Raw genomic sequence first — 11,369 nt, 5'->3', positions numbered from 1 at the left:
TCATGAGCTTCAGATAAACCTTTCAATGCACTTTTGTACAAAATGACTGTGTGGACACACTGTGGATTTTGGCCCCCATCACTTATGTTGAAAAAGCATCTGGGGGGATCTTTTAATGGCCAGTATGAACAGGAGGAATGATTACAGTGAGGACCTCTTTCAGTATTCATATGGGTACCTGACTGTTGTTTTAAGACAGACTTGAGAAACTGTGAACCTATTCTTTAAGGCTACTTTATCATTCAACTCCACTACATTTCACAAGGAAGTATTGTACTTTTTACCTCACTACATTTATTTTATTCATAACATATGACACAATGTTGCAGATTAAACTATCCAACATGAAATGAAGCTGCTAAAATTAGCTCCACCTCCACCAACTACTACGTTTAAATACTGCTTGCATCAATAATAATGGTTTTAAAACAATATAACACTGACAGGGACCATTCTGCATAATTTAATCATTTATATATTTACTATTGATACTACATTTTGTTGCAAGCACTTCAGTAGGATTTAAATTCAGGTCTTGTACTTGTAATGAAATATGTTTATGGTATGATATTGCGTCTTCCACCACTGCTGAATATTAAACATTTGCATGTCAGTATAATTAGTAAAAAATATGAAAAAAGCTCTTTATCAGCACCATGCACTTTTTGTATCATCAAGATAAAGGTCTAGTGAATCTGGGTATAGCTGAGTAAATATAGTGTTACCACTCCACAATGAGCTTTGAGGCCTAAAATGGCCCCCGTCTACTGATTCCATTTCAAATGTTTCTCCTGAAAAAAAAAAAAAGCAGTATGTCTTTTGATTGAAGACATCTCTTTTATATAGAGTCAGGGAGTGAGGGCCCATTGCAGTCAGGTCTCTGCGGTACCAGACTTTGATGTGAGATTACCAGGGCTCAGCTACGGGACAGAAGGTCACCACTCTCTCACTGGCTTGATGCCTCCCCTTCTTCCCCTGCCGTTCAAACTGATCCAGTCTGCCTCTCAGTCAAAGCTGAGTAAAAGAAATCCCACCTTGCTGTCAGACACAAGGGTGTCCGACTTGTATTGAGACATCAACCTTTAAATCCTCCTTTTCAATATGTTGGGAGAAACACAAAATGAAGCCACGTCCCACAGAGTTCACACACATAACAGAGAGGTTTATTATAATTAATGGTACATATTTTTCAAAAGAACAAGTACAATTTACATTATAAAAAAGACTGTTTCATTATATCCACAATAATAATTTTATCATTCTTCCATGATAACTAAAAATACAGTTGTGTCCTATCCTTCAAGGCCAAACTCGAGCAAACATTTTGATAATGTGCACAAAACGTATCTCTAGTGAGTAAATCTAAAGCAGTTGTTCCCATGCTTTAATTTTTTTTTAAATTTCTGACCCCTTATCACAATTTATGACCTTAGTCCTGACATGAGTTGTGAACAATTCAACTGAAAAGTGATTTCCCTTCTCATATTGTTTTATTTGAAGGGTTTTAGAGGCCGGAGGAAGTGAGAGATCACTTCATCCAGTTCCTGTAAAACTTTCACCACAACAGGGCACTGAAAAGTTACAGCTAATTTGTTCTGTCATCATGCCAACATATTGTATTTTGTTATCTGGCTCCCAGTACATCATCTGGCTGTCAAAGGTTAACATTCAAACATTCAGTTTTTAGAAAGCACCAGTTGCTCACAAACAACTTTAAATAATCTCATGAGCCCACAGGAGGTCACTGTTGAACATTCAAGTACAGACAGAGGACGCTTGTGCATTTCTTTGTGTAAAGGATCTATTGTTCTACGTATTGTAACCTTCAGGAAAGATCATGTGAATGGAGGCACAATGTACCTGAAAATTCTCAAAACGTCACCAAATACGAAGAGCTTTTCCAACAAAGAGGCCTTTAACAGTTCAGTGATGACTTTGAGTCAGTCGTGTGAAAGAAATAAATTTGCATGTGATTGTATTGGAGTGGTCAGTCACACAATTTCAAGGTCGGTCTACAAATGCACTTAAAAATGCTGTTTCGCAGTTTTTCAGAGGAATTATTTAATATTGACAATATATGTGTTACTCAAATGTCCTCAGTTTAAAATAACTTCAGATACAGCAGCACTTTTGAGGTTTTACACAGAGAAATATAACTTTACTAAACTGTTATGAGTTCAGGATTTGACTGGACTTATTTGAGGTTACATAACTCATGCTGGTTCCTGAAGACTGACTGTGAAAATATCACATGTTGAGGTATATTAATGTAAACATATTTCACTGTAGTGCTTCGCTGTTGCACTGAACATAATGACAGTAGTTTAGTATTATTACTATTATTTCCTAGGAAAAGTAAAGAAAACATATAGTACATAAATATATTTTGCCATGTGCAGAATCAAATTTGCATTCATATATCGAAAATAAATAAAAGCAATTGATTTTTTACACATTAAATCATACATACATAACTGTTATAGACAAACACACAGCTTCTCTAATTGTCTAATTGTCTCAGTCATTCAGGATGTCTTAATGGTTGACAGTCATCATCTTCAAACGTATAAAATGTCTTTGCAAGAAACCTCACCTCATTATGCACATCTCCACAGATGTTCAACATCGGTCAGTTCTAAACATCAGCTGCCCTCAGTCTCTACTAGTTGTTTTTTTTTTCAACCCAACTCTAATTATAAAACACTCAAAACCCAATCTGTTATGCCTGTAAAAAGATAAATTAAGGGTCAGAGAATTCAATTAATGTTACAGAATTTACTCTATTTGTCTAGGATGATCATCATAAATATATATGTGACTGTATAAATGACAGGTATGTTCAAATATACACCTAGTTTGATCTACAGATGAGGAATATTTATCTTGTATTTTTGTCAATTAATCCTGATTGAAAGTGTAAGCCATCAATAATATTATTATTATTATGTTGTAAATGGTCCTTCAATTGAGTTATTAAACAATATTTTTTCTAGATTTAGTTGTTTAGTGTTGGTTTGTTCATTAAAAGACTATTTGACTATTATTGTATTAAAGAATTGATAGCAGGTAGCAGGTTTAATTTGAACTTTGATGGTGGGGTCATCCCTTTGGATCACAGATTGTGTCACTATGGTCGTTTTCAAACCTGCATCATTTAGTCCGGTTGAATTCGACTCTGGTTTATTCTCTTCTGTGTATGATTCATTTCTGTAGATCTGAGCACAGCAATCATACTCAGGTGTGGACCAAAACAATCACAGTGAGATGCTTTACAGGAGGTGGTCTCAGTCTGGTCACAAACAAATTCTGGAGCAGTTTGTTTGTGTTGGGAACATGACCCAACCTTGATCTGATCCAACTACAAGATGTTCTATAAGAATTTTGGGATAACTGCTCCCAAACCCAGGTGTACATTGCATACTGGGGGGCAGATGTGTGAAATCAGCAGTTGCTAACAGCCAGTCAGAGAATGAATCAAGGTTGAACCTGAACTAGCAATGACCGATAAGACCTTACTCACGACCTTCTTCCTGTGTTTACATTCTCACTTTAGCATGCATTTTGGGTCGCTTTAAATTTCCCAAGGGGAAAATACAACAAGGTTACAAAATCATCCACTGATTCAGACCAGAGCAAACAAACTATAGGTCTGAAAACACCCAAAGGTGGTGATGTGTAAGGGTCACTAGGTGAGATTTCTTGGTGGCTTTATGAACTACTGGAGCAGAGTGCACCAATAGAAATGTTAAACATCCCTTTCTTTTCATTAGCAGTGTTTCCGTGTCTTGGTAGTGCCCTTCAGGACAATGTGAGGTAACCCAACAGCCCATTTATCACAAGGCCAGTACTGCAGTCCAGGCAGTGAGTAGGGTATCTCGTAGTTGGCATCCAAGTAAGCTATCAGGGTACTGCCATATGCCACCGCTATCACAATCAGAATGTGCCTGGAGGATGCATAAAATGAAGATCAATACACATGGCATGTCCTAGTAAGGCAAGGCAAAGAAAAAGGACACAGGCAAACCAGGACTTACCAAATACCGTGCAGGTAGCAGAAGTTTAGCCTCTGCCAGAAACTGCAGCCAAAACGGTCACTAATCCAGCAGGAGATTGCCAGCACCCACAGAGCCACTGACAGCTTGGCCAAGCGCAGAACTTTCTGGTCTGTGCAGCTGAGAAAGAGAGAGAAATGGTGATCATAACAAATTAAAAATGCACTGATTACTGTTCATAGGACCACCGGTGTTATCTTACCATCTCATCTCAACAGCCAGAGTGTAAAGCAGGTGGAGGCCGAAGCAGTTCAGAGCGTAGGCATTGGCTGTCGGTTTGACAAACGATGACACTGAAGTGATGATAGTAACGACCAGGACAAGCCTTGAGAACGTTGACCTTTAGTTGAAAAGAAAGAGGAATAATTCATGAGGACCAACTCATTACTCACTTAGAAAAACTGGAAAATCAATGTGAGGGTATTAAGTCAGGGCTGTGGGATTCTTTTCAGGTGCTCATCAAAATTTCATTAATTTTTTCCCCACCTCGTAGTTAAATATTTACACAAGTTGGGTGGAGCGCCATTCTTACAAGCCCCTTTTTGTCACATTCAGATGAAGACAGGAGAACCATGTTGTGTCTTTGTAACAATGAGTCCAATTGGAGCTGTCAGACTGGCTCGCTGCCCTGCACAGGTTAGGTTTCAGAGTGGCGTGCCTCGTAAAAAACTCATTGTTTTTTTGCCTTATTAAAGGATTATTGAGCTTTGTGTAAATCCTTAGCAACAAAGAGAGATATGAATTACCGTTTTCTCAATAAAGACAAACAAAGAGCACGGAATAGTCTATGCAAACATAAATCAGTCTCTGTCATTGGGTTGATTGTTGTAGAGTTGCCTTACCTGTCTTTTATAAAAGAAGGGAAGAGTTTGCGGGGGAACCAGATGGAATATCCCACTGCCAACACCCACAGGATTGACAGCTCATCCAGCATCTGGCCAACAAAACTGAGAGTCATGTGGAAATAGGCTGAGAAGAGCCCTGCCAGAAGACAGAACAATTAAACAATTAATTTTTAATATATAGAAATAAAACACATAGGGACTGAAAAAGGGAGACATATAGGGAATGTAAAATCTAAATCTGACAGATTGTTGGAGTTCATATTTTTCAGGTATTTATTATCATCTGATATTGTCAACCATTGGTTCCCAGCCTGGGGATCTAGACCCGCACAGGGGGTCGTAAAATGATTAGCAGGAGAAGAATGACAAAAAACATACCTTAGTTACACAAATTTATGTTCATTTCCTATAAACCTTGTGTTTTTTTCTTGTGGATAATTTTGGATAATTTTGCCTCTTGAAGAATATGGCTGGTGATTTTCTATATTTTTGAGCCACACTGTTGCACTGGGTGACATGTTTGTCAGCCATGAAGAGTTTGGGCTTGGTAGTTTTTTTTAGAAAAGGCTCCAAAGACTAAAAACAGCTTGTTTGCAGTCTCTGGAGAGTAGTTCCTTGTAAGGCAGACGCCACTGTCCATGTGTGGGAACGCGGTTCTGTTTTGACTTTGTACTACATTGTGAATTTCTAAAAGAACTTTAGAACAAGACTGAAAATGTGATCACTGTTTTTAGTCTTTGGAGCCGTTTCTAAAGAAACTTACCTGCCCAAAACTCTTCGTGGTTAAGGAACATGAAACCTAATGCAGTGGTGCGGCTCATTGACGTGTTTTCAGTAGTTTACGACAGCACAGAAGAATAAGATATATCAGGCTTTGGATGCACACACAGTATTTGTAAGTAATATCAATTCATTGTTGGTTTGGCTCTGCACATGAGATTTGTTGATAATAAAAAAATACAGAAAATCTCCAGCAATATCCTTTAAGGACTTCAAGAAAAATATTTTTTAAAAAGTAAATAAAATTCCTAGATGAGGGGCAAGAAATAGACATTGCTTTGTTTTAGGGATCCAGAATCCCAAAAGGTAGGGAACCATGGCTGTAAACCTTCATAAAAGAGTCAGTTCAACTCTGAGGCTGATTATTTATTTATAATAAAGAAGACTCCACAATAGATCTTACAGTAGCCTATGATAGGTCTACTTTTGTTTATGCCACAATGCTGGAGCGCCCCAGGGACTCATCTTGGGGCCACTTATACTTGGCAGGTATGTAACTATCTTTCATCTGTGTGTGCAGAATATGATATCTAAAATGGACGTATCCAGTCAGAGATTCATGTACTTGGCAAATAATAGCAGAACCAAGAACAACAAACAAACTGGCTTAGTGACTCATGCTCAGATGTTAATGTAAAGAAAACTGACTATTCTTGAAGTTTAAACGTGATAAAGATACAGACCAATATAAATGCACAAAAAGGGAAAGAGAGGGGAAAAAAGAAAAATGATCAACTGACCTACAAATATCATCATGATCCAGACCATGTGGATCGCCAGGTTCCTCTCTTTGGCGTAGGGGTGCAGAAGGTAGAGCATGATGGGAGATATAATGAAGAAAACAAAGCTGCTCATCTGCAAGGAAAACATCAAGCAATCAATCAACCACTCTTTCCTGTGAGGTTATCAATGTTTAATACTTTAATACTACAAGTACTGTACTTAAGTGCAATTTTGAGGTACTTGTACAAGTATTTCCATTTGATGCTACTTGATACTACTATTTACTACTTTGATACTACTATAATTCCACTCTACTACATTTCAGAGGGAAACATTGCACTTTCTACTCCACTACACTTTGAACAGCTTTAGTTACTTTTCAGATGAAGATTTGTCACAATGGATAATATAAGAAGCTTTAAAATCCAACAAACTGATAAAGATGAAACCAGTCGTTTCCAACCTTTTTGGCTTTTGACGTCTAACAAAAAGCAGTGTGTAGTTGAGGTCACATTTCAGATGTCTATGAGTTGTTAACAGCTCCGCCAAATAGTGATTTTTCCTCTAAACTTCTCACATAGTTTCATTTCAATAAATGTTCAAATGATCCAATATTTCACCAAAAATCAAAGATTAGAGAAAAAGTCCAAAAACTGAAAAGAGATTTGTGTATCAGAGTTTTGTTTTTTCTTCTTTCCTCTCCCATGAATCATCTCACGACCCCTCAGATTTATCTGGTGACCCTTTGGAGGGGCCTGACCCCTAGGTTGGGAACCACTGGACTAAACTAGCTACCTGTATATAAAGTAGCTCAAACTAGCTTCACCTCTAGCAGCTACAACAGTAACATGCTAGTTACACACTGATGCTTCAGTATTAATAATGATGTCATATATAATAATATATCAGACGGAAAAAATAAGTACTTTTAATACTTTAAGTACATTTCGCTGCTAATACTTTTGTACTTTTACTTAAGTAAAAGATCTAAATACTTCTTCCACCACTGCATTCTGGTAAAATAAATGTTTCATAAATCATGTGTTGATATTAACTCTACATTAGAAGAAGAAACTCACAGTGTTGAAGTACTCCACCACATGTTCTGAGTGCTTGTAGTTGTCTTCACACCAGTCGACTTCTGAACTCTCATAAGAGAAAACTCCTGCCATCCTTTCACTGGAGTAGATGCCTGAGAGACACAGAGAAGGGAAACAACGACTGTTGACTTCTAAATCAGTCAGTGACACACAGAGCGCACCTGCAGTTTTACAGATTCAAATAAATACTTTTACTGTCAGCAGATAAAAAGGGTAAATATCCAGGAGGAGGTTCCCGAGGGTACTATGTATATGGGTAGGTGGTTTATGAAAATCACTTTCCACTCCCCACCGAGTCGTATCTATACTTGTATTCAAATGTGGCTTTGCATCCTTTCTCAGAGCATTCATAATAGTTATTCAAATGTTTGTTTAAATGTGAGAAATAGACAAGTAAACCACAACACTTCCTAATAATTTGTTTTAATCTAGTATACTGCATACATATATATAGAAAACAACAAATCTCTTTAAAGGACAGGTTCAAAATTTTTAAAGTCTGTCTTAAAACAACAGTCAGGTGCCCAAATGAATATTGAAATAGGGTTTTCTTGCCATCATCCCCCCTGTTCATACTGGCCATTGGAAGTTCCCTTCATAATACACTTACAATGGAAGTGATGGGGGCCAAAATCCATAACCCTCCCTCTGTGCAAAACAGTATTTAAAAGTTTATCTGAAGCTAATATGAAGCTTCAGCCGTTCAAATTAGTCAAATCAAGTAGATAGATATCTTTCAACGTTACAGTCTTTTTATTGCCAAAGTCCCTCTTTTTATTACTATACTTCCACCGCAGCTCAACAGGGAAACACTTTCCGAGGAAACAAGATAAAACAAGATAAAATGACTGTTAATGTGGCAGAGAGCACATTTGAAGGGGATCTTTTAATAGCCAGTATGAACAGAGGGAATGATTACAGTGAGGAAAACCTGTTTCAGTGTTCATATGGGCATCTGACTGTTGTTGTTGTAAACACTTGACATTTTATTGCTTTTCCCGAAGTGAACCAGAATACACAAAAATGTAAATATTTCAACTTTTTAAAAAATTTTGGTTCAGCTGATGAACATTTTTGTACTGAGAGGGTGTTCAGCGTTAAATTAGACATGTATTAATTCAGAAATTAACATTATTGTTGCATCCTTCACATCCAGTAAAATTAATTGAAATCATTATGATTGTTATGCTCTCCTGTCTTATGTAACATGGGACTATAATACACAGTGTGATTGTGAACGTTGTTTTCTCCATAAACAAATAGTATAAAACCTAAAGAACACACTCTCTCTGCTCTCTGAAAGCTCAAATAAGGATTAAGTGCCTGTTTATTAATGACTGATGAGGTATTTATGAATGAAAAATAGCTTTGTGGTTCAGAAGTTTGGTATAAAGGCTAATTATGAGGGGATACTGTGAAGGGTATGTTAGCTAAAATTATATTAGAAATAATAACAAATTAGAATAACAAGGGATGCTTTGCTTAAAGGGCTTTGTCAAATACATTAAAAATTTAATGATCAAAATTGAAGCAGAGCCAGAGATATCCTGACTTTTAGATACTAGATCAAACTCCAAAAACACTGGATCCTGCACTTCCACTGGTGCAAATGGTTAGCATCTTTCATTGTTAATAAAGCCACAGGAGACAGTACACAACAGTATCGACATGCTAAGTAGTAGTACTCCTTATGATGAGTCAACTAATCTTCATGTCACCAGCCAGGAAGAAACTGTTTTGGAGGTGTAACTCAGCATGAAATACTATAGGAATGACAAGAATGAGTAATTTTAACAACTATCATTAACACCTTACTTCAAGTCCCTCTATATAGCATTCATAAGAAGTATAAAAACATTTAATTATGGTTTATAACACACTATAATATATTTGTTAATGGATATAAGGGCATTTAAGTATTCATTAATGTGCAGTATTTATCAGCAATTATAACATATTCTATCAGAACATATTTTACATTATTATAATTGTGTTGAGCAGGCCGTATATACTGTATGTATATGTATATAAAGTCAATTATCATGTGTTTTTTACCCATTCATTATTTCTTTCAACACTCCTTGCACTCTTTCAAACCTTTGCTCATGCACCTCACACCTTCTTGCTTGCACATGACAGTGATATATGTATGTTTAATTATCTTTGTTCAGCTTCTATGTCCTGGTTTTGGCTGTATGCCCAGGTGTATCTTCCTGAACACTATTTGTTTGTAGGTACACTGAGATTCACTAGAAACTGGAGTCACATTCCTTGTTTGCGGAAACATACTTAGCCATTAAAGCTGATTCTGATTCTGTATTGTCAGTAATTATCTGTTTATTCACCAGCACCCAATTATGGATGCCCACAGGAGGAGGAGGAGTTGTTGACAAATACATTTATAAATGTACCTACATTAAACCATGAAACATAAAAACAACACCACAAATACCACAACTTAACAAAAAAATCTTGTACATACAGTAGATAATAAAGTATAAATACTGACTATTAGATTGATTAGATTGTGAGAGCCAATACTATAGGATTGTTGTGCAGATATGACACATGTGAAACATCACAAAGACACTATAAACTTACTGCTAATCACCACACATGCACTTTCAGTCACTACAGGAATAATAATAGGAATATTCTCGTAACTGCTCGTTAGAGGTGTGACAAGTTCACACCTCTTCTAGGCGCAAAACACAAAAAAGAAAATCACTTCTAAACTGGTATCATCTGATCTGAGATAGTCTATATTATAAATTGACGTGTCTTCTTACCTCCCATGCTGCTGTTGTCTCAGCCTCCCAGTGCTGCTCTGCTCCAGGTGGCTCAACAGGTGTATTTTGACTGACTGGGTGGAGCATCGAAACGAAGCCGATCCTGTTGTGCGAGACGTGTGACGTCACTAATCATCAACGCTAAAGGTGGGAATGGGAAAATGTCTGGAAAGAATCAGATTCTCTTTTGTCATTGAATGTTAACGGGTTGATTTTTGACTAAAAAAGGAGTTCAGTTATCACATGATGGATATTCATATAATGCGATAATTTGATACCATAAAACTGCTTAAAAGTTCAATATGGACACTGTAAGCACGCTAACTACCGCCACAGACACTCAAATTGAGTATTAATCATTAGATTTCATATAGATTAAATGGCTTAAACAGATGAATAGGCTGATGAAACGTCTAACAGCACAAACAGGTGCAGCAGGTAGCTGCTCTACCTGTCTGTGTAATCTCAGGACTTCTCTAGAAAGGCTCAACTGGTCCATCTGCCTCCGCTGCCTCAGGCCAACACACACCTGAGCAGAAACGCTCTTTTACCAGGTGGAAGAGCCGTGCGTGCCTGTGTGTGTGTGTGTGTGTGTGTGTGTGTGTGTGTGTGTGTGTGTGTGTGTGTGTGTGTGTGTGTCGGTGTGTCGCTATGTGTATGTGAATGTGTCTAACAGGTATCACTCATGTTGTGGGGACATACGGTCACATTATGGAGACTCCTCTTCCTTTTGGGGACCAAAGTCAGACCCCATAACGTGGATTATTACATTTTAGGATGAAGACTTGGTTTAAGGTTAGTGTAAGTCTCCTGGAGATTAATCTAAATCAATATAATGTCTTCTTAAGTGATGGAAATATGACTATGTGTGTAATTGTTTCATACATGTGTTACAAATGTGGTGATAATAGAAATATTCATCCCTACTTCCTATACTTAAAGGACAGGTTCACAATTTTTTTAGAAGATCCCCTTCAAACGTGCTTTCAATGTCAGTGATGGAGGACAAAATCCAAAGTCTTTTTTTTGTTAAAAGTTTATCTGACGATAATATGTGGCTTCAGCAGTCAAAGTTAGAGT

At 37.2% G+C, this 11,369-nt stretch overlaps 1 protein-coding gene across 1 annotated transcript; it reads right to left on the bottom strand.

Moving 5' to 3' along the window:
- Positions 1–1,266: 1,266 nt before the first annotated feature.
- acer1 (alkaline ceramidase 1) lies at positions 1,267–10,842 on the bottom strand. Its single transcript, XM_042417650.1, has 8 exons — positions 10,741–10,842; positions 10,290–10,454; positions 7,480–7,592; positions 6,418–6,532; positions 4,895–5,033; positions 4,255–4,392; positions 4,035–4,172; positions 1,267–3,944 (listed from the first exon to the last, which is right to left on the bottom strand). Exons 2-8 carry the CDS (start codon positions 10,294–10,296, stop codon positions 3,767–3,769), a joined length of 828 nt encoding a protein of 275 aa, XP_042273584.1. The 5' UTR covers positions 10,297–10,454; positions 10,741–10,842; the 3' UTR covers positions 1,267–3,766.
- Positions 10,843–11,369: the final 527 nt, after the last annotated feature.

The sequence above is a fragment of the Thunnus maccoyii genome, chromosome 7 (assembly GCF_910596095.1).
Source record: "Thunnus maccoyii chromosome 7, fThuMac1.1, whole genome shotgun sequence".
Taxonomy (NCBI): domain Eukaryota; kingdom Metazoa; phylum Chordata; class Actinopteri; order Scombriformes; family Scombridae; genus Thunnus; species Thunnus maccoyii.
The sequence above is the reverse complement of the archived record's forward strand: the minus strand, read 5'-3'. Positions and strand labels throughout refer to the sequence as shown.

Excerpts from the sequence above, each read along its gene's own strand:
- acer1 (XM_042417650.1), bottom strand. Across the intron at positions 5,034-6,417 it reads GATCATGATGATATTTGTAG|GGCTCTTCTCAGCCTATTTC; the intron begins GTCAGTTGATCA and ends GTCTTCTGGCAG. Across the intron at positions 4,393-4,894 it reads CCTTCTTTTATAAAAGACAG|GTCAACGTTCTCAAGGCTTG; the intron begins GTAAGGCAACTC and ends TTTCAACTAAAG.